The 23,740-nt window shown below is 33.2% G+C and overlaps 4 protein-coding genes and 4 pseudogenes across 5 annotated transcripts in view; 6 read left to right on the forward strand and 2 right to left on the reverse strand.

Annotated features, from left to right (window-relative positions):
• The window catches only part of LOC130494661 (uncharacterized), a 35,718-nt gene extending 22,847 nt beyond the window's left edge, over positions 1–12,871 (forward strand). Inside the window, exon 2 of the transcript XR_008945378.1 lies at positions 12,526–12,871. The gene's annotated coding sequence lies outside the window, so the exon portion shown is untranslated. The remainder of the gene's footprint in view (positions 1–12,525) is intronic.
• LOC108849665 (disease resistance protein RML1A-like) lies at positions 3,326–6,547 on the forward strand (annotated as a pseudogene).
• LOC130512183 (small nucleolar RNA Z279/snoR105/snoR108) lies at positions 6,984–7,095 on the forward strand (annotated as a pseudogene).
• LOC108852978 (F-box/FBD/LRR-repeat protein At1g16930-like) lies at positions 9,062–12,524 on the forward strand (annotated as a pseudogene).
• LOC130512184 (small nucleolar RNA Z279/snoR105/snoR108) lies at positions 12,744–12,854 on the forward strand (annotated as a pseudogene).
• Positions 12,872–13,840: 969 nt separating the features above from the next.
• LOC108849055 (40S ribosomal protein S10-2) lies at positions 13,841–15,388 on the reverse strand. Its single transcript, XM_018622554.2, has 5 exons — positions 15,237–15,388; positions 15,114–15,162; positions 14,772–15,042; positions 14,467–14,596; positions 13,841–14,086 (listed from the first exon to the last, which is right to left on the reverse strand). The coding sequence occupies exons 1-5, from the start codon at positions 15,237–15,239 to the stop codon at positions 14,000–14,002; spliced, it is 540 nt and encodes a 179-aa protein (XP_018478056.1). The 5' UTR covers positions 15,240–15,388; the 3' UTR covers positions 13,841–13,999.
• Positions 15,389–17,432: 2,044 nt separating this feature from the next.
• On the reverse strand, positions 17,433–18,687 carry LOC108851584 (DET1- and DDB1-associated protein 1). 2 transcript variants are annotated; one of them, XM_018625039.2, is made up of 4 exons: positions 18,529–18,687; positions 18,124–18,184; positions 17,862–17,923; positions 17,433–17,737 (listed from the first exon to the last, which is right to left on the reverse strand). In XM_018625039.2, the coding sequence occupies exons 1-4, from the start codon at positions 18,634–18,636 to the stop codon at positions 17,642–17,644; spliced, it is 327 nt and encodes a 108-aa protein (XP_018480541.1). In that variant the 5' UTR covers positions 18,637–18,687; the 3' UTR covers positions 17,433–17,641. The 2 variants fall into 2 exon arrangements, with proteins under 2 accessions (XP_018480541.1, XP_018480540.1); XM_018625038.2 differs by having other exon boundaries at positions 17,433–17,740.
• Positions 18,688–21,408: 2,721 nt separating this feature from the next.
• On the forward strand, positions 21,409–23,728 carry LOC108855084 (probable WRKY transcription factor 24). Its single transcript, XM_018628792.2, has 2 exons — positions 21,409–21,782; positions 23,390–23,728. Exons 1-2 carry the CDS (start codon positions 21,439–21,441, stop codon positions 23,574–23,576), a joined length of 531 nt encoding a protein of 176 aa, XP_018484294.1. The 5' UTR covers positions 21,409–21,438; the 3' UTR covers positions 23,577–23,728.
• Positions 23,729–23,740: the final 12 nt, after the last annotated feature.

Below are 23,740 nucleotides of genomic sequence, written 5' to 3' on the forward strand. Positions count from 1 at the left end.
CCAGCTCTGCTACGGTTAGTTTGACTGAAGACAAAAACAGAGTTGGCAATGAGAAATGGAGAGGAAAGCAGATAGCGACTGGAAGTACAAATCAGAGTGGTCCTGGTTTGTACAACTCATTTCAAACCCTTGGATCTATGGAAGAATGAAGATGAAGACACGTCAATAGATAACTAGGGCTTTCACCATTTTGCTATATAAAGATGTAATGAACCATTTGTAAAGACTTAAGAAAGAAGAAATCGAAATTACAATTTTCAGAAACTTGTTTCTTCAAACTTTCATGGTATCAGAACTTTACACTCCTCCTTCACTCAAGATAGTGAACTCGGTTACTGTAAAACTCAACGAAAGGAACTACCTAGCTTGCATTTGATATCTCGAAAGTATTTTGGTCTGACTTACTAGCTTGCATTTGATATCTCGAAAGTATTTTGGTTCTTTTCATTAGTGCAGCTTATATATATACATCAAAGTAAATTTAATGGCATATTCTAAAGAATATATGAAGCCTAAGAATATCTCCATATTTATTATTGGGATCAGTGTTCAAGAAAGTGGTCGTATATGCAATGTTTAGGCGCTAAGCCTTACAAGACCATGGCGGTTTTCTTCGAAACAACTTAAATAATTACAATGTAATAAATAATATAATATATAATTTATCATCCATAAATTATATTAACTAATCTTATTATAAGAGAAATTTAATAGGATAGTCATTTTCTCCCGACAAGAGATTCAGTTCGAAGCAGCCTTCTGTCACTCCAGTTCGGTGAGGATGTTTTTGGTACTCTAGAGATCTCTTCTGATACTTTAGAGGTACGTATATGCACACTTAACATGGTTGATATACTTATGCATGATTATTCAAAATTGGAACTGTTACTTCAGTTCTCTAACTTGTATTGGATGCATGCTTCATTCCTTGAATATTTTTGGAATTGCTGCCAACCTTTCTTGGTTGCTGCCCGAATCTACACACTCTCGTCCTTGTGAGTCTTACATACATATTTGCTTGTAAATTTTTCATATCCCATAAGACTTGACTATCTCTTTGTTTCAGGGGTACGTATTACTAATTATCAGGAATTTGAGTTTGATAAAGAGGAATGGGCAATTAAACTCTCCTATGTGCTGCCGTGTTTCCTATCATCTCTCAAGTATGTTGAGCTTTCGACACCAGTCACAACAAGAACATCAGGCCAGATAAAATTAGCAATATACTTTCTGAGGAATTACGCTGCCCCGATTCGTTGATGACATCAATAAGAAAATTAGAAAAATTCCAAGAAGGTCTAGAAGGTGCAGCATTGTCACCGGTTGACTTGACCGGTCCGTTGGGTAGGCTTCTATCGGTGGTGTAAGGCACGAAATCTTTATCCAGTTTTTTTTTTCAAAGCTAAATTTGTCCATTTAAAATAAAAAAATTTACCCAACTGATTAATGTATATATTTTAGTTTGAAACCGGGGCTTCTAGCTCAGTTGGTAAAGGTTCACAGCTGTGAGTTCCGCCACCTGGGTTCGAATCCCGGCCACTGGAGAATTAATATTTCGACATCGCCAGGGACAGAGGACCGACATGTGGCAACACATGACTAGTCTGGACCACTTCGGTGGGGCCAGAATACCTCTGTATAATTCAAAAAAAAAGTATATATTTTAGTTTTGGTTTAGGGCATTGACCACTCATGGACTGGCGCACAACTTATATATCGTAGAAAAGATGTAGAATGAATCCAACTTATAGTTTGGTATAGTAGTAAATCCAGTGTAAGAATATTTTAGCTTTTTGTTTTTTGTTGTGTATGTGGGCATGGCTTCAAGTTTCCTACGTTGGACCTAGATGTTTTATGTTTATCAAGCTAATTTACTCTCGACCAGACTCTATTAGCCTTCCTTCTATCTTATGAATACCTTTGAATCAGTATAATATAAATTATTTGTGAATTGCAATATTTCAGAGAGAAAGTGGCAAGTGTCAGTAATGCTCTTATATTCATTTCGATATACATGTATTTCTCTTCATACAATTTTTTGTTTATGGACTCGTATTAGCTTCATCAGTTTCTCAATTTTGTCCGATTAATCACAACTAGATTTTGACCCGCGCTTTTGAAGCGCGGGATATTTTACAATGAAAAATTTTACTAATAATTTAACAAATATTTTGGTAATTTTTAAAGTGTGTATTTAAAATATTTTTGTATTTAAATCAGTATCTTTAAATTCAACCCGATTGTGATTATACTGGTTAATCCGGAGATCTGACAATCAATTTATATTTTTAAAATATTCATATTAAAAAATCACTAAAACCCGAGACTAACCGATTGAACTGATGGATGACCGATATGTAATCTAATTGGATTTAAATTGTAATAGTGTCATAATTTGTAATCTTATAATCGAAATTTTAAAGTTCACTATTTTGCAATTTATGAAATTATGACGTTCCTACAAAATTTTAAAGAGAAAATGATAAATATAAAATAACTAAGATTAATTATTGTATTATTTGGAAACATTGATAGTAGTATAAAAAATATATTGTTTGGAAACATTGATAGTAGTATAAAGAAATAAGTATATTGTTTGGAAACATTGATAGTATTATAAAGAAATAAGTATATTGTTTGGAAACATGGATAATAGTATAAAGAAATAAACATTAGTGATTTAATGTATGTTTAACTATAAAGTATAAAGATGTATTTAATTTAAAAACTTACAAAATAAATGTTATGTCTAACAGAATGTTTCTGTTTTAATAAGATAGATTGTTAAACACGTAGGGCACTTAGGTTCAATAGATAGAGCGTACTTTTCTTCGGGGACAATTTTAATGATTATCCAGAGATCAAACTAAGTTGGCATTGTGTTCATCAAAAAGTAAACCAATGAACTGATGATGCTTTTGTTTATTGCAAATATTGATTGGTTATCAATATTCATTATGTTAAGTAGTAAACCCATAAACTTATGAGCTTTGAATTTTGTTTAATATAGTGCTCTAATTACTATCAACAAAACAAGCATAAGTTTTTCAAAAAAAACAAAAAAAACAAGCATAACTGAATGCAAATGTAAGAAATTTTAAGGTCAACGTTACTTGTGCTTTCCAATGACTCAAAAGAACGCTGAACTTCGAACATAATTGAGCAAATATGGAGGAAGGTCTCATTGTCTATTCAGTGGTCCTCGTTTTTGACAACCATAATGAAACCGGGGTCCTCCATGAAGACTTTTGTGGGAAACTTGTTTTGTAGTTTCCTTTTAAATTTCTCTTCTTCTTTTTTTATATAGTCGTCGACGACTTGGGTCTTTCATTTCCTGTACAGTTACTTTTTTCACAATTTCTCATTTAAGTATATAAAGAAGCAACTTGTTTCTTACTCCATACATTTCTCATACATACTTATCTTCAACTTCTCATTTACTCTCATGGCTTCTTCTTCTTCATCTTCTTCTTCCCCTCGCATAAAGAGATACCATGTTTTTCCGAGTTTCCACGGTCCAGATGTTCGTAGAGGCCTTCTCAGCCATTTACGCCATCAGTTTGCAAGCAAAGGGATCACGACATTCAAAGATCATGAGATTGAGAGAGGCCACACGATCGGACCTGAACTTGTACAAGCTATTAGAGAATCAAGAGTCTATGTCGTTCTGCTCTCAAAGAATTATGCTTCTTCCAGCTGGTGTTTAGATGAGTTGGTTGAAATCTTGAACTGCAAAGAAGCTTCTGGACAGATTGTGATGACGATTTTTTACGAAGTTGATCCGTCAGATGTACGGAAACAGAGCGGAGATTTTGGAAGAGCATTCGAGAAAACATGTGCAGTGAAAACTGAGGAAGAAAAGAAGAGATGGATAGAAGCTTTGGCATATGTAGCAACCATTGCTGGAGAGCACTTTCTTAACTGGTTTGTTGTTTCTTTGAGATTAATGAATTTATTTTACATACTTTAAATAACATAATTTGTATAAACTTGGAATCTTTCTTTTGTTAGGACTGATGAAGCGGCCATGGTAGAAAAGTTTGCCACAGATGTTATAAACAAACTGAATGTTACACTGTCAAGGGACTTTGACGGGATTGTGGGACTGCAAGATCACTTGAGAAAACTGATCACTTTGTTATGCTTAGAGTGTGATGACGCAAAGATGATTGGGATTTGGGGTCCTGCGGGAATCGGTAAGTCCACCATTGCTAGAGCTTTATTCAATCACCTTTCTGACGATTTTAGACTTGGATGCTTTATGGGGAACCTCAAGGGTAGTTATAAGAGCATATTGGGTGTTGATGATTATGATTCCAAGTTGGGTTTGCAAAGCCAACTTCTGTCTAAGGTTTTGAACCAAAGGGAGATGAGGGTACATCATTTAGGTGCTGTAAAAGAGTGGCTAAAAGATCAAAGAGTGCTTATCATTCTTGATGATGTAGATGATCTAGAGGAACTAGATGTTTTGGTTAGAGAACTTTCTTGGTTTGGTTTAGGAAGTAGGTAGTTATAAGCCCCTTGCAAATCTCAAGACAGTTAAACCTGGATGATTCCTATTGGTTGAAAGAAATCCCAAATCTTTCGGAGGCTACTAATCTTGAGACACTATCACTAGTGAATTGTATAAGTCTGGTGGAGCTTCCCTCTTCAATTAGGAATCTAAACAAACTGGAGAATTTGAACCTGAGGAGATGCGAAAAGCTAGTGGTTATTCCCACCAACATCAATTTAGCATCTCTAGAGTTTGTAATCATGGATGATTGCTCACGATTGAGATCATTTCCAGATATTTCTAGCAACATCAAACATCTTCATGTAAAGAATACAAAGATAAAAGATGTTTCTGCATCTGTAGCTGAAAGATGGCTTCGTCTTGAGGAGTTTCTTTTAGGCAGCAAATACCTCAAGAGATTAACACACGTTCCAAAAGGTGTAAGATATTTAGATCTAAGCAACAGTGATATAAAGAAGATTCCAGACTGCATCATAGGTCTCCCTGGATTACAAAGACTCAGGATCAAAAACTGCAGAAAGCTGGTGTCACTGCAGGGTCTTCCGCCTTCGCTTAGAAAGCTGGATGCAGAGGATTGTGTATCCCTCAAAAGTGTCTGTTTCTCCTTCTGTGAACCAAAATCTGTGTATATTATTCTGGACGACTGCAAGTGTGTTAAATCAGAAAAAGATGCGATAAGAGTATCTTCCACGTTCTACTACCCATCTGAACAGCTACCCATACAGAGAAATCACATTGTTCAACTGTTTTTCACTAGATGAAGAAACAAGAAGAGTAATCACTCAACAATGGGAATACAAGAGTGTCCGGTTACCAGGTAAAGAAATCCCTCCAGAGTTTGCTCACAGTGCCAAAGGAAACTCCATAACCATCTCTTCGGGGAATTTCTCTGCGTCCTCAAGATTTAAGGCTTGCCTCCTGCTTTCTACATCCGGAGAGGTCTCAACCCCCCCCCCCCCCCCCCAACTATAATTATTTGTCGTCTAAGAAGCAAAGGTGTTACCATCAATGAACTTAAATTCTCAATGACAATGTCTCCCCCACTCCTAAGTGAACACATGTTAGTCTTTTCTGGGGCCCTGTTTAGAGAGCACACATGTGTTGCACTGGAAGCGACTACGAGCGAGATTCAATTTGAATTCAGCTGCAACTCAATAATTGAATTCAGCTGCAACTCGATTATTAGTGAAAAGATTATTGAGTGTGGTGTCCAGATGTTGAGGGAGGAAGGTGAGATGAAAATATCTTCATGGTTCGACGATCCTAACAGAGAAGTCAGGTTCCTCAACTGCATGAAACTAGATGAAGAAGCAAGAAGAGCAATCATACAACGATGGGCTTACAAGAGTGTGTGTTTTCCAGGTAAAGAAATCCCTTCTGAGTTCACTCACAAAGCCACAGGAAACTCCATAACCATCCCTGAGGGGACTCTCCCTCTGTCCTCAAGTTTCAAGGTTTGCATCCTGCTTTCTCCAAACCTACAACACCCTCCAAAGCGCTGCTATTATATTGCTTGTCGTCTAAAAAGCAAAGGTATTCTCATCAATGAACTTAAATTCTATCCGAATTTGTGCTTTTCAAAGAAGTACCATCCTCCACTCCGAACCGAACACCTATTCATATTTCCTGGGGCCCTGTTTAAAGAAGACAGATGGGTTGAAGTGGACTCGGATATTCAATTTGAATTCATTTGCAACGAAGCACATTCTAAGATTGTTGAGTGCGGTGTACAGATCATGGCGGAGGAAGGTGAAACTAGTAGTAGAGAATGGAAACAGCAGAGTGATGGAGCCGTTAAGCATACAGGTTGTTGGAGTGGGCTTAAGAAGCTAGTTGGTCTGAAGAAGAAGAAACATAAGACGGAGTGAAAATTTTGTATAATCTAGATGCATAAGCATTTTGTAGTTTAAGATGATACATTCATATTGATCTATATGTTGTCTTTGTGTATTCAGAGATTTGTAGTATAGCTCTGTCTCAAAGCTTAGGTATTGTTGCCTATATTCACATACATAGTAGATCGTTGCTAAAGCTAGATCCCTTAATTGATGGAGTTTTATCAGTTTCCAAATCATCAGGGTCTGTATTGAGTAAATCATCTCAAAATAAACAGAACCTTGTACTTGTGAAAAATCATCAAGGATGGATTATCTGAGTTTTGGAGGCTGAGATTCCAGGACCATAGTGAACTCTGAGAATGTAGATTGCATTAGGCCTAGTTCTTTAGGTTATGTTGGCTTCTGATATTGATTTTAGTTCTTCAATGAAAGGCATCATCAACAAAACTGAGATCGGGCTTTGCAGTCATGTGACATCGTAATACAGAATGAGAAAGGAAAAAGATCAGTAAGTTTCAAAGGTCTTTTTTGTCCCACATCGACTATGTGGAGAGACGTGTTGTAACGAGTTAGCTTATAAAAAGAGAATAAGTACTGAGTTTTGAAGGTATGATCCTTCAGGTTTAAAGGGGATGTGATGATTGGGTTTAATATCTCGCATATTTTATTGCGTGAAGAGCGTTCCGCTCAAACCTCTTATTACGACAATTGGGCGCTCCCATGTCAGTTTAATCTGATCCCTCTCTATTTCAAGTTATATTTTCCTTTAAAAAAGCTTTTGAGAAAAAATTATCTTACTCTTTTAAGAAAATCATTTTAAGAAAAAACCATTTTAAAGTTATTTAAATATTGAATAACAAAATTTTGAAAAAAAAAATAGAATTTAGGCTCGTAGTAAGTTTATACCTAAAATCTGTTAATTTTGTAACTATATTATGGAAAATATAGTGTAATCTTATTAAAACAAGGAATTTGGAAAAATAATGTTTTACTGTTTTAATTACCATAGATCTAATACTATTAAAACAAAACTTATTAAGCCCTTGATTTTTAAATTATTTACAAAATCATGTCATTTTCTTTTTTAATTTAACATAATTTTTTAATATATTTAAAATGACAAAATATTCATAGATTCCACAACTTAATCATTCTCGCTTTTTATACCATTAATTAATAACATTATTAAAATCATTTATTAATTGTATATTTCAATGAGAATACAAATTTTATAAAGCATAATTATCAAATACAAACCTATATAATCATCACATACAAACCTATATAAATCGTCAAAAATAATTCATGTTACATTTAAGTCATCTACCATTAATGATTATGTTTTTCTTTTGTCATCTTAATGATTGATTATGCTTCAGTGAATTTGGGTAGAATTTGTGAATTTTACAAAATTTGATCATGATTTTTTGTAAATTGTGACTTCATAATTCTCCGGTGTTTTCTTTTATATTTGTAAACTGTATGCTTTCTTATCCGACATAAATCCTGAGACGATTCCTATATAAAAAATAATATCATGAACATGGAGAAAGGGTAAGCAACAAATTTATCTAAAACAGCTTAGTAGCATCGGTAAATCAGCAGCGTACATGGTTTTCTCAGATCTTTGACTTAGTCTTCGATCCAAGTTCTTAACAAAATCTGCATAGATCGGAGATGTCAGTGTTTTGTTACATTCAATTAACAAAGATCCTTTACTCTGGCAATTGCATGTGGTAAACGTTAAAAACCAAAAAGTAAAAGATAAAAAGGTTAAATTCATCAAAGAAGGAATTGTGATAGTTAGAGCATGATTAACCATGATCTCTTAGTTGGGGTTTTTAACTCATTTTTAACATCTTTCGGCTAAGAAACGGCTCTTATATCTCTTATTTAAGAGACGGTTCTTAGTTTTTCTTAGTTAAAATCTAAAAAAAATTAAGAACCGTTTCTTAGCCGAAGTTAAGAACCCCGATTAAGATATTGGGGTTAATCATGATCTTACCTCTTTATGACTCATAGATATGAGCAAACCATGAGATTACTCCTTTTGATTTTGTTAATCTATCTTCAAATCGGAAACAACGATCGTGGATTCCATTCAATTGATTATATTTAAAGATGGATTATCTGTGTTTTGGAGGCTGAGATTCCAGTACCAAAGTGAAATCAATTTGGTGAGAATGTAGGTTCAAATTATGCCTAGTTCTTTAGGTTATGATGGCATTTGATATTGAATTTAATTCTTCAATGAAAGGCATAATTTTCAATAAAACTGAAAATGGGCTTTGTCAGTCATGTGGCATCTTAGTACAGAAGAAAAATAATAAATCAGTAAGTTTCAAAGACTTTTTAATTTCTCTATTTAAAGCTAAAAATATCATTTGTGTTCCTGAATGTATCAACAAATTGTACATAATAACTGCATATTGTTGAGCTTGGTGATGTAATTTTGTGCATGCTTGGAAATCATTTGTGTTCCAAATTGTAAAAAATCAATTGTGTTCCACAATGCTGTCTCTGCCACATGTGCTATTACAGTTTACCTTTGGTCTTTGAACTGCGACAGATATCCTTTAAACAATAATAACTGCTTTTTTAAATAATTAACTTCGTTGATTAAAGGGTTCAAAGAATAAAAATTTACTGGGGAAAAAAAGAGTGTGATTTAGTCTGTTGGTTTTAGAGTTCGATTTAGGGTTTAGAAATGGAGAAAAGGTTGGCGAAAGAGAAGAAAAGCAACTCAGAGGAAAGAAGAAGCAACTCAGTGATAAACGATTTGCCAGATCCATTGCTCTGTCACATACTCTCTTTTCTCCCGACAAAAGATTCAGTTCGAAGCAGCCTTCTGTCGAAACGTTGGAGGAATCTCTGGTTACAGGTTCCTGTTTTCGACTTGGACTCACTTCAATTCGCTGGTGATGTTTTTGGTTTCATCGAGTTCGTCGATAGATTTCTTGAATCCGACGAAAATCTAGCCTTGAATAGATTCAAGTTGATCTATCATTATGAGGATACTGGTGATGATGATGATAGTTTTCTAGAGTCATGGATATATGCTTTAGTTAGGCGTAGAGTTCGTCATCTTGATTTTGAAGTCGACTCAGATGATGAGGACGAACTAGTTTGTATGCCTCTTTCGCTGTATTCATGTAACACCTTAGTCAGCTTAAGCCTCAACCACGTAGCCTTGTGTGAGTTGAAACAAGAGTTTCATGTTTCATTGCCTTGCCTCAAGGTTATGCATTTAGATAGAGTAAGGTATGACAAATCGATTAAACGTGACAAATCCAACCTTGAGATGCTTATAACTAGCTGCCCTGTTCTTGAAAAGTTGACCATAATCAGGGATTCATTTGAGCTTCTTGAAATTATTCGTGTGCGCTCCAAGTCTTTAAAAAGTTCGGCTCTAGTGATTGAAGATTCCGAAGTTGGTCTCTTTGAAGATCACGTTGTGGAGATCGATGCTCTGAAGCTTGAGCGTATGAGTCTCTATGATCACTTGTCTGGAAGCATCATCATTCACAGTATTACTCCCTCTGCAGAAGTAGACATCGATGTTAATTTCAACTAGATTTTGATCCGCGCTTCGGAAGTGCGGGTATTATTTTTTATTTTTATGAAAAATATTATTTGTCTGTAATTATTGAATGTATTTATCTTATTAAAACTTTCTTTATAATAAATTCGACATATTAGAGTGCCTCTGGTAAACTATGTGTTTTCTGACTTTATTTTATTCTCTTTTCAATCAATATATTTATTTGGCTTATTGTTAAAATAAATAATTTTAGAATATAACTGTACAATACTTTTACATTGATATTTTGTTTAAACAATGTGACATATTTCTAGATTAATTAAATATTTACATAGTAATTTGTATACAATTCAACCTATTTGTCTAGTTTGTTGTTAAAAAAAATGATTTTGAATTCAAATGTACAGTACTTTTATATTGTTTTTTCTTCAGTTCATATAATTTTTTAAAATAAATTTCTTTCAATATAAGCTATATCAAAAATTAGTCAACTAAAGAATCTATAAACAATTATTTACATAGCAATATAACATATTTATATTATTTTTTTTGTGTTTATATGAACTGAAGAAAAAACAATATAAAAGTACTGTACATTTGAATTCAAAATCATTTCTTTCATTAATTCAGTTTAATATATAAATTATTTATTACTGCCATATTTAAAATGAAAGTTTATTGATATATTTTTAGGTTGCTACAAACCAACCCGGACCGAAAATGATCCAACTCGAACCTCCTACGATATTTATAATATTCGAATGATATTTATTTAATTTAAAAATCTAGGGAAAAAATATTGTGTATCACGAAAACATATATGATCAATTGATGGTTTCCTAAAATGTAGGAAGTTTAAATGGATTTGCTGATTTTATTTGGATAGAGATATTTTTTTAATAAAAATACAATTCAAGTTTCCAAACAATTTTTTAACTACAATTCAAGTTTCCAAACAAACTTATTCTTTATAAATGCTATCCAAGTAACCAAACACACCAATTTTTTTTAATACTCTTATTCAAATATCCAAACACACTGAAATTGTACTTCAGCTTTAATAAGATAGATAGATGGGGAGGATGATGATGATGATGATTCTTACAAGAGGACTATGATCCGTAATTTCCTCACCGGGATATCCACAGTCTCCGCCATGAAGATCTCTTCTAATACTATGGAGGTACGTATATGTACACTGATATACTTATATACTAATGCATGGTTATGATTGTGACATTTTTTAATATTGTAACACAGGTCATCCATGATTACTCAAAATTGGAACTGTTACCTGAGTTCTCTAACTTGTCTTGGTTGCATGCTTCATTCCTTGAATCTTTTTTGGAATTGCTGCCAACCTTTCTTGGTTGCTGCCCGAATCTTCACACACTCGTCCTTGTGAGTCTTTACTTACATATTTGCTTGTAATTTTTTCATATCGCATAACACTTGACTGTCTCTTTGTTTTGGGGGTATTATTGATTATCAGGAATTTGAGGTTGATAAAGAGGAATCGCCAATCAAACTCTCCTATGTGCCGCTGTGTTTCGTATTATCTCTCAAGTATGTTGAGCTTTCGACACCAGACACAACAAGAACATCAAACCAGATGAAATTAGCGATATATTTTCTGAGGAATTGCGCTACCCTGAAGGAACTGGCTTTAACCGAAGGTTTCAGTGATGACATATTTGTTGGGCTTTTCCAAGCCCATGTCCAACTCTATCTTGTCCTATTAGTACGATATTGTCCACTTTGAGCCTTAATGATAAGTCCGCATGGATTTACTTTTGGTTTCCTTCCCAAAAGGCCTCGTACTAATTAGAGTTGAACATCTCTTTATATATTAGACACTTCTTGTCTAATTCTCCAATGTAGGACTTAGATTGCATCTCACATTCTCCCCTTCAAACTAAGAACCACAACTCATCTCTTGTGTGTTTCCTAATCACAGGGCTTTTTTTTGAGAATGCTTCTCCCACAACATCACATCACAGGTTCCATGATCTTCTGACATTTCTGCTACAGACCTCCTTTTTCTTTCTTCAAGGATTCCTCATTCTTTCGAGGGGTATTTTAGTCTTTCTTGCAGATCTTCGTCAAACCGCTCTGATACCAATTGTTGGGATTGTGTGAGCCCATGTCCAACTCTATTTATCCGATTAGTACGATATTGTCCACTTTGGGCCGAAGCAGTAAAGCCCGCATGGATTTGATTTTGGGCTCCTTCCCAAAAAGTCTCGTAATAATTGGAGTTGGACATCTCTTTATATATTAGACTTTACTTTGTCTAATATCCAATGTGGAACTTTGTTTGACATCTCACAATATTGACATCATTAAGAAAATCAAAAAGATTCCAAGAAGGTCTAGAAAGTGCAGGATTGTCACTGATTGGTTTGATGAAGAATGAATCCAACTTATAGTTAAGTAATAGTAGTAATCCAGTGTAAGACTATTTTAGCTTTTTGTTGTCTATGTGGGCATGGCTTCAAGTTTCCTAAGTTGGATGGACCTAGATGTTATCAAGTTGATTTGTCTTCTTTTAAAAGTTTCCTTTTAGTTTATGAAGGTTGGTGTTATGTGAATACCTTGAATCAAAATATAATATGAATTGCAAATTTCAGGTCTGTGTTCTAAAACTAAATATTGCCCTTGCGTCTTAGTCAGAGACATTTTACCTTAGAAACAAGGAGAAAGACGGACGTAAGTGGGAAAGAATTAAAACAAAGGTTTCAGATTTTTGTCCCACATCGACTGTGTGGAGAGACGTGTGATAACGAGTGAGCTTATAAAAAGAGAATAAGTACAGTATTTTAAGAAGTATGATCCTTCAGGTTTAAAGGGGATGTGATGATTGGGTTTATATCTCGCATATTTTATTGCGTGAAGAGCGTTCCGCTCAAACCTCTTATTACGACAATTGGGCGTTCCCATTTCAGTTTAATCTGATCCCTCTCTTATTTGAAGATATATATTTTAAAAAAAAAAAATTTATCATAATTTATAAGAAAAAACCATTTTAAGAAAAAACAATATTAAAGTTACTTCTTCTGTTTGGTAGTTTTAGCCAAAACTTTTTGTTTCACAATATAAGGTGTTCACATAATCCAAAGTAACTTTTGCATTAAATAGATATTTAATGACCAATCAAATAATACATGCCTTTTAATTATTGATTGAATTTGTATATTAAATGCTATTTTTTCAAAAGTAATCATTTTCTTGATACTAACACTTTTAAGTAAAACTATTTACAAATAAAAACAGAGGGAATATTTAACTATTGAATAGCAAAATTTTGAATTTAGGCTCGTAGTACGTTTATAGCTAAAACCTGTTAATTTTGTAACTTTATTATGGTAAATACTGTATAATACGTATCAAAACAAGGAATTTGGAAAAGGGTACCATTTAACTGTTTTAGTTATCATATAATTTATTTTTAAAGCTAAAAAGCTAAATAATAGTTAACCCATAGATATAAAAAATATAAAGTATGAATTTATATTACTTTCAACATTAGATTATTTATAAAAGAATAAGTTAGATTTGCAAACTGAAAAATACCAGGTCAACATCTAGTCTGAGTTTATTCTCGAAATAAAAAAATGTAGTACCGAAGCCAAATATCCTGTAAATCATGTTAGAGCTTTTATGGAAAGAAATTGTTAAATCATGTCATTTTTAGTATCTTGTTTAATTTTAAAATAAATTAATAAAAGCAACAAATTAATATACAAATAATACAACTACATCAAATTATAAAAAATTAATATAATATAAATAAAGTAGTTATTATTAAACATCTATAATATATTCTACTATATAAAACCAACTTAAACACGGATTAAGTCCTCGTTTAGTATTAAACGACAAGTCTTTCTTTAACAATATTGCACATACCTCTAATTGTGTTGTGTCCAAATAAAAAACCAAAAATTATAACTTTAAACCATCAGACACTAAAAAATTTGTAACGATCCAGAACATTGAACATTCTTTGTAACGTAAAAAAACAATCATATTGAGTAAAAGATAATTCATCTCAAATCCAAAGTACAATATAACCAAAAAAGAGACAAGGATTACATTTCCCTTTCAAGGAAGATCAGATCCAGAAGCTGGACCAGCACCATAGCCACCAGCTCCACGGCCAAACCCAGGCCTAGATCCAGCTCCAGGTGCCTGTTAAAACCAAACAGATATTTAGTTACACACTGCTTAAGAAACGATGAATGAAGACAAATCTTGTATTTTCCATCAAAATATGTTTAAATTAATAATGCAGGCATTTTTTGCAATCATGGAAGCTAAAAGGCTCCAGAGAAATGAGTAAGTCTCAGTGAGAAAAAATAAATAGATAAAATGATTTTGAGCGAGACTTATTAGTTGCAGAGTATTTACAGAATTCAAAACAATATAAAGCAGAGAAACAGTAGCTTGGAAAGTTACTGAGCTAGCATACTAATAATGAGTAACCACTAAGAGAGTTCGCAAAATGAATTAAAGCAAGAAGTAAGCATTTAAGAAGCCAATTCAAAGCGAAGAAAGAAGATATAGTATACCCTGAAGGAAGGCTGGTAATCAGCAGGAGCTCCACTCTTATCACCAAACTCACCACCAGACCTAGGTGCTCCACGGTATCCATCTCTGTCACCACCAAATCTCCTCTCTCCATCAGAACGAGGTGGGCCACTGCAAAAAAAAAAATATATCAAAATCATTTACACATAACACTGGACAAGTAACTTAATCTACTTCATGTGCAACCTACTAGTGATTCTACAGGTCCAAAGAATATTCTTTTGCATAATCCTATTCCTATCCCCAGGACAATGAAACTAAAGATTGACATTTTGAAATTATATACCGAGGACGGTCACCCATGGGACGACCAAGAGGCTTCTGCTGCTTCTTCAAAGTGGCGGGAACAATCTCAGAAGGGAGATTGAGGTAAGTCCTCAGAAAGTCAATGCCTTCGTTAGTGAGGAACCAGTAGTAGTGCATCCACGCAAACGTCTCGCGCACGTACTCCTTGGACTTAAAGCTCTGCATCAACTTGATGACTTGCAGATTCGGAACTCCTTCGATCAAAGGATGCTGCGCCAAATTGAAATCTTTTTTCGCAAACAGCACTCCCTCTGTTACAACAAAATCAATCAAATATTATTCTTCCAATGCATAAACTCATTTCACAAAGCAAGAAGCGTACCTTGGAAGAGGTACTTGGAGATTGCGCGACGGTTCTCCTCTGACATAATCTGCAACAAGTACCGAGTGCCAAATTGATCAGCATTCGAGATGAGTTTTTTTCATTCGAAAAGAGAGATGTTACCATGATTGCGATGAGATTGGTGGAGGAGACGACGGAGAAGGTGTCTTGCGTGTTGTGTATGTATGTGACGGCGTTCTCTCCTTCTACTCTCGCGCAACCCTAATTTCTTTCGTTTTTATAGCATGTGTAGGGTATTCTCTAGGGTTTATGCGTCGGATCTACTATTGGGCTTTCTAGTTTGGGCCGGTATATTATGGGCTAAAATAACCAAGTTGCTTTTACATCCAAACTAACAACCTCTACGCTTACCATCACCATTAACCATTTCTTTTTCTTTTTTTTTTCTGGTCAAACACCATTAACTATTTCTTAGTTTTCAATTTATTGGATTTATATTATACCGGGTAGCTAAGCTATGGAAACATTTTTTCTCATTTTTTATGAGACAAGTTCATTTGGGTAGACAGCATCTATTAAGGTTGCTCTCACCTCTGTCTAAGAAAAGAAAAAAGCTTCGCCGCCGTGTCTGTGTTTTCCGGCTGACGGGTGGGCTTCCACAGCCACCGTCGGTCCGGCTCTAGTTTTAGGATTTTATTTTCTAGTTTGTATTTTCTTTTGTCTGTCGATCGTGAGGAGGAGGGCTTGTCGGATGTTCTCCTCTCGATGTATATGTGTTGTCGTTTTTGACTCTGGGATGATGAGATTTCCTTAACTCAGTCGTCGCCGACTTATGACCCCGGAGGGTGGTGGCTATCAAAGCACTGCGTTGCCGGCTTGTGGTGTGTGATGGGGTTTGGCTCCGATTTGACCTGTGAGGGGTGATAGGATGGTGGCTTTGTCTTCAATTAAGTAGCTCAATTGAAATCTCGACAGGCGATGAAGCTCTCTGAGTATGAAACTAAGAAGATGAAAGCGGCGGTTTGTTGAACTAGTGAAGGTTCGTTGGTGACTAGGGTGAAGATGGCGATTTCGCAACCGGATGAGATCTCGACAGTCTCGATTGATGCTCTCCGGTGGGCGATAGCGACTGGCCGGTGAATTCCGCTGAAGCGTCGACTTGTTACGGCGTGCTTCTCTCGGAGGTGGCGTCACGGTGGTCTTTGACGCGTGTTAACTTTGCTACAGCGATACCAACACGTGGCCATCCACGACGTTAGTTTAGACGCGTGTGAATTGGCGTCAGTTTGATGTTTGGCCTTAGGCCCAGTTGGCCTAGTTTGTTTGTAGTTTTCGGTTGGCTCTTTGGGCTTAGTTTGTAATTTCAGGCTTCGGCCTTTTAATAATAAAATAGAGGAAAAAAAAAAAGCTAAGCTATGGAAACAAAGGCTTGAGATCATGCTTGGTGCAGCTCAAGGATTGGCTTATTTGCATGAACTCCAGGTGAATCAACAAAAAATCTGGTTTTACAACAGACCCTTTTGATTGTTTTATGCATTAACTAGAAGCATGTTTTTTGGCCAGGTAATATATGGAGACTTCAAATCATCGAACGTTTTATCAATGATGATCTAATCCCAAATAATCAGACGTTGGTCTGGCTAAAAAAAAGTCCCCAAGAAGATAATACTCTTTTTTTTTTTTGACAAAAGATAATACTCATTTTATTACTGCAGTAAGTAACATTTCTTATATCTTTCTTACAAATTTAGAATATTTTTACTTACTTCTTCAACAAGTAACCAATTGACATTTTCCGTTTTTCATGATTCTCTCGATAGAGTACCGGAAGAAACGACTATGCATCTCAATTGTAAAATTCGGTTTGGAATATATTTGTTTGGTTTGAAAATAAACCGGGTCTAAATTCGATTCATCTTGTGAATTATTAAACCAAACCGAGTCTAGCGATTTTTTGAATTTGAACACTCGCCTTTTACAAGTACAGTAAAATAAAATCCATAACCAAAGCTGCAATTATATAAGTCTTTGTCAAAATGACAAATTCCGAAAGGACAACCAATGGCAGCAGACACATAACATAAGCCTCCTCATCTCTGCTACTTCTTTTTCAAAGTTGTCTCATTAGATTTCACCTGTCTTCTTCTTCTTACTATGCCAATTCCACCAAACTATATGCTTTTGACCATGCTTAAATTGCTCTATCATTGCCCTCTTTCCATTTGCTGCGACTCTGTACTATACATCACAATTCAATCACCTGGTCATCATTTCGATGAACTCGGACATAAAAATAATGTCGGTATTAGTTGTGAGAGATCGAGTTTACATTCCAGAACAGACAAAAAGCTAACAATGTGATTTGGACGATATTTTAAAAATTAAAGAAAAACATAAATGATGTTATGTACATACAACTGATACAACATTTTCTCTGCAATCACATAATGAGCTGCTCTTTATCTTTTCTCTCTACCTCCAAAGCAACTTCTTTGTAAAAGAAAAAACACTAATAAGAAGCGTAGCACAAGTAATGACCATTACAGATTTTGAACCAGGTGAAGCTTTCATAAGCCCTGAGCAGATGAGGAGGAGGAGGCACGGAAATGCTTGTTCCCGTGCTCACCCGCCAGATGTTCTGAAGCCGGTCTCTTTGGTCTCATCTGCTTTTTGCACCCAAACAAACAAAAAAAAGAGTTTTAGGACTTGTTCTATACCGCCGCACATGTTGTATTAGTTTCTAATGTCCACTTAACAAAAATGCTTTTGAGATTGAATATTTAGTACCTTATCTTCAGCTCGTTGATAGAAGCTGCGTATGAGTATGTTCTTTACTTCCGTAGTTATCACTGCCACCCACACACACACACATAAAGAGAAGACGAAGAAGAGAATATAAATGGTTGCAAACCAGAACTATCCATGAACAGAGACGTGATTCATGGTAAAATACTTCTTAAAAGTTGTCTATAATATAATAAGATCACTCAATCAAGGCCAAATGTTAAACTAGGTAAAAGTAGTTAGACTTTTGGTCTAGTTAGTATACCTTGATGCGGAGGTGGAAGAGTACGGTTGTGAGTTGGATGATAGGTAGTTGGAACCATCCTCTGTAAGTTCATACATACAAAAAAAAAGATTGTTAATTTAACTAGAACATGCAATCAAAATGAGAATGGGGCATTTCAATGAACAACTGGAAACAGAATTATATGATTTCTAAGATCAATCAATCTGGTTAGGAGAAAAAAATGATTATTTTCTTGATTCCTCACAAAGGTCCAATAGAAAAAGTAGATGAAGATGTAACATTCCAATCTCTCATTGAACAAAATTTCGAAAATATCAATACTTAGAATCAGATTTTGAAACCAAGTCTCAATTCATATTATTCTCAGATCCGATTTTAGCCAAATTCAAAATGATTACAGTCAAAATGAGGGAAGAGACTCACAGAGGGATTAGAAGGGTCGGAGGGACGATGTTGACTGAAATTGTGAGGATCGAAGGACGGCAAATCTCCCAGAATCGACCCCATTTGGAATTGCAGCTCCTCTGCCATCTTCCTTCTCTGTCGGAAGGGAACGAGAGATATATAATAGACAGACTTATGTGGGCTTTTGGCTGGGCTCAACTCTAGAACCAGCTTGAACTTCTGGAAAAATACATTTTGTATGAATATTTCTTATACTTTTTTCTGATAAATATATTTTATTATACTTTGAAAATGTTTTTAAATTTTGTTTATACTTTCAAGTAATGAATAATTTTTATAATGTATCTCATATACTTATCAATTTGGATTCACCAATCATTTAATAAATTTATATTTTTGGATTTATGGTTTAGATTATTGAGGTTTAGTTTATGACTTTTTTTAGTTTATGACTTGTTATAAACCTTAATTTTTTTAAAGTGTTAAGATGTATATACCTATCTATAAATGTTATTGGTAGTTATAAAATGTTTATTATTCGAAAAATGTACTATAGTATAAAATTGCAACATTTCAAACTTTTACTTTTTGATACTAGTGGTGTGCGGAAAAAGCTTAAAATGATTTTGACACTAAAATACTTATATTTTGGTTATATATGATAGAACCATATTATATAAACTAAGAATTTTTTAATATTGTAAAGAATAAAATTGATAAGATTATATCAAAGATTAAGAAAAAGACGATAAAATCGCAGAGACGGGATATTATCTATTTCCTTAACTCAAAATACGTTATATAGTGCAACTGTTCGATAACGTAATGAATCCCTAAATACAACTGTAAAAAATCTTTTGACTTGCGTTACTTTATCAGAAACCTAACTAAACAAATTTTGTGTATACTTTCAAACTATAAAAAAGGACTGAAAATAAAGAATCAAATATTCAAGTGGGAGAGTTATTTTTGCTATACTTGTTTGAATATGAATCTAACAAATGAGTTAACACAAGTGCTTCTTTTATACAGAAAAATGAGGAAAAATTATGTCATTATGAAGTCAACAAAAGGTACCCATTAGAGCAATAATGAAATTTGAATTCCATAATTCATGACTCTTGTACCTTTTTCTTTTCAAGTCAAAAGAGGATTTGACCAAATCAAAATCCATCAATATACTTTTTGGGTTTATATTTTACATTTAAGTAAAAACAAAAATATCTTAAGAATAAGATTTTAATGTAGATTAATTGACATAAAGTCCAATTAATCAAATAAATCAACATTCAAACCTAAATATCATGATACATTTGCTTAGTTTTTAAATCTAGCCAAATGTAAAACTTTACAAGCTTTTTATATTATTCATTTTGGATCTTCATTTTTCATTTAAAACAACTCCGATTTCTGATTTTGATATACGAATACTAATGTCAAACATCAATTATTTAGACGAACATTTTCGTCCGAATACTTATCGAAAATGGTATAAAACCATTTTGTCAAAAATGAATTCCAACATATATATTCATAGAAACACTTAAAATGGAGTGTTTGAGATGAAATAGTATTTCAGAATTATGCTTTCGAGAAGAAATAGTTGAAAACTAATGATATTATCAGAAAGTGGTCTTGTGATAGTAAGAATAAAGCACAAAAAAAAATGATTATAGGATCATTTGTTGCACGAGGTATCCACGAACCAAAGGAACATGTGTGGGAGTTCATTAACCGGGGATGGTATGTTTGAGTATCTATTAACAATAACGTCAAAAGTGCTAACGCAAAAACGTATATAAATTTCAGATAAAATTTAAAACTAATATTATTTTTTTTGGTGGGCATTAAAATTAATATTATTGAAAATGGTAAAAGTGTCTAAGAAGGCTAATTATAACAAATACTCTTCTTCTTTTTTTTTTGAAAAAAAGGCTTAACAAATATTCTTTAGATGTTCATATAATCGAATGAGGCTAATTACTTTAGGAGTCAAATGAGATTCTTACCCACTACAACCATAACTAAGTTGAATTAGTCGTTTATACGTAGAGCCACGCCGCTTCATTTCCATGAATAATGTATGAAATTTATTACAGGCTATAGTTTTATTTAGGTCACTCTGATAACATTTTGTATTTATCACCACTAGTAGAATGTGTTTATTCATCCCTCACTCAATTCTAAGATAAATCTCGTCATAAAATTAACACAATATTAAATTTAACCCAGTCAGTTCTGACATATACCCGAATTAAAAAGGTGGTTTGATCCAAATGAAAAAACATGTAACTAGTATTTTTCACTTTTGGCTTGGACATAAAACCACTCTACCGACCAATTGATTTGGAGTTGAATATCTTCACATTGTATCAATGAGATTTGCTATGGGGACTTGGGGGTAAATGTAGGCTTGATCAGTATCAAAACCAAAAAGAAATCGTATTTGCTACTATGGTTTACCGCACGTACGTAAGAATTAATTTTTTGTTTTACCAGCTTATGCTTTTATTGTAAACAAAAAAAACCTCTAAATGTTTCTTCCTAAACATCTAGATCCTTGACCAAAAGTTTTATTTGACTGAACGGATTACTAATTATTAGGTACGTAGATGGGGTAATATTCTCAGCAGATTATATAATGATGACGACATATGTGTGATTCTATACAATCTCCAAGTGTTCCAAAAAAACAATCTCTCACATCTAAAAGGGACAAAAGGAAAGAGGTAGGAAATAGAGGAAGATAATATAGTATAAAGGTTATTAACACATGCAAGGAACTAAATGGAAGTAAAAGGCAGTTGAACAAAAAATTAGGTGAACTTAGTTGGCCCCAATTCCCCTTTTACTCTTACTTCTTCTTTAGAATCGAACCTTACGCATCTATACATATAGTGAGGAAGAAAAAGACTTATAGAGTACAATATGGATATACAAGACATAAATCCTCCTACCTTAAGCCTAGATGTCGAAAACAGCGACAACACCTTCTCTTCTTTTGTTGATGAAACCCTAATGATGATGCCTCCGTTAGCACTTCCTGGAGAATTAGAGCCTTCTTCATCTTCTTGGTGTCCAACGAGTTTTCATGTGCCTACGCAGCCCCCTGAGAATGATCAAATCGGAGGTCAAGGGAAGAAGAAAGATAAGAGATCGAGGAAAGTTCCAAGGATTGAATTTCATACGAGGAGTGATGATGATGTTCTTGATGATGGTTATCGTTGGCGAAAGTATGGTCAGAAATCTGTCAAGAATAATGGTCATCCAAGGTACGTACTAACACATTCATATCTTTGAATTTGTATATGTTCATGCATCGTATATGAGCACATGCATGTATATATGTGAACCGATAACATTACTAAAGTGTATATATATCCAACACATGGAATGCTTGACCAAAAAATCTTCATGGCCAGAAAACATTAGCTAAACAACCGGCAGGATTTAGTTTTGTCTTGAACACTAAACGATACATATAGACAAAACCTTTTATTTTTATTTTTTTTCTATAAGGTAATGGCTTTCGTATAAACAACTAGGTGTTTTCTTCCACCATGTACAAAAATAAAAATTTTAAAATTTAAAATTTATTTGGAAATCAAATTTTGTTAATTTTTGATTTTCTTATTTGCTTATAATACATAATCTTAATTTAATAATATGTAAAATTTTATTATTAAATAATATTTTTATTAAACATATATTTTAGTAATATATTTATATATTTAAAATTACAAAATTGAAAATATTCCTTTATGTATATCTTTTGGTTAAAATATATTAAATCAAATTCTATAAATCTAAGAGAAAATTTGTCAGGTATTTAATTATCAAAACATAAAACTAAATAATATTTCTAAAATTATGGATATTAAAAATACTAATAGTATTGGGATTACAAAATACATTTAAACACTGTATAATTTTAAAGAATTATTTTACAAAAATAATTATATAATTATAAGATAGTATTAAATTTTGAAAATTTAAAAATAATATTTATATTTCTATTTATACTATTATATTATGTATTTCTATATTAATGATGATCTATGAGTTATTACCATATTCGAAAAACTTACCAAAAATACAAATCAACATTGAATGTAAATGTCCATGTTATAATTTGAAAAAAAACTTTTTAAATGCATAGTATTTTGAAGAACTGTTTTAATAATAAAAATTATATACTTATAAATATAGCTAAATAATATTTCGAAAGTTTAGTTATTAGTATATAATTTATTTTATTATATGATCATCTATAAGTTATTATCATATTTAAAACAATTTACCTAAAATACAATTCAACAATAAATAGAAATGTCTATATCATAATTTTCTTCGAACCATGTCATCAATGTTAGTATGTCATGTCATCATAAAGAAACATTTGATTTTTAAAATTAAGTTATTTGATAGTTTTATGTATACTGAATCCTAAAACAAAAATACGTTTTTGATTGAGATACAATTCATTTTAATGAAAAGACAAAAATATATTTATTTATGTTATATAAATTATATATATAGTAATTAATTTTTTTTAATAAGATCATATATTTACTATTATTTTATCCAATTGTATATACTAGTCTAAATCATAAATAATTTTATTAATTAATTTATCAATGCTAATTTATCAAATATTAATTTACTGAATTTATACTGTAATATAACTCTTATCTAAAGTCGAGAGCTTTATTATAATATATTGGTTCTATATATACGCATGTATGGAATATGGAACTATGAGCAAAAATGATTTATTTATCAAAATATAACCTAAAACAATAGTCTTTAGCAAAAAAAAAAACCTAAACAATAGATCAAACCACAAAAATTAATTGTTTTCTTTTTTCACAAAATGCAGGAGCTATTACAGATGTACGTACCACACATGCAATGTGAAGAAACAAGTGCAAAGATCAGCAAAAGATCCGAAAATCATCGTAACGACTTACGAAGGCATTCATAACCATCCTTGTGAGAAACTCATGGAGACTCTTAATCCTCTCATCAGACAACTCCAGTTCCTGTCCAGCTTTTCTAATCTTTGATCAATTATGTCAGTCTAATACTGTTGTAGAGCTGATTATGGTTCTAATCACACCCACTACCCACATCTCCCAAAGAGAAAAGTGTATAGAACAAAACAAAAATGTTACAGTTAATGATTGTTTTGTTTAATCTTAGATTTATTTGTCTGCCCTTTGTAAGAATT

Source organism: Raphanus sativus, chromosome 4 (assembly GCF_000801105.2).
Source record: "Raphanus sativus cultivar WK10039 chromosome 4, ASM80110v3, whole genome shotgun sequence".
Lineage (NCBI taxonomy): Eukaryota > Viridiplantae > Streptophyta > Magnoliopsida > Brassicales > Brassicaceae > Raphanus > Raphanus sativus.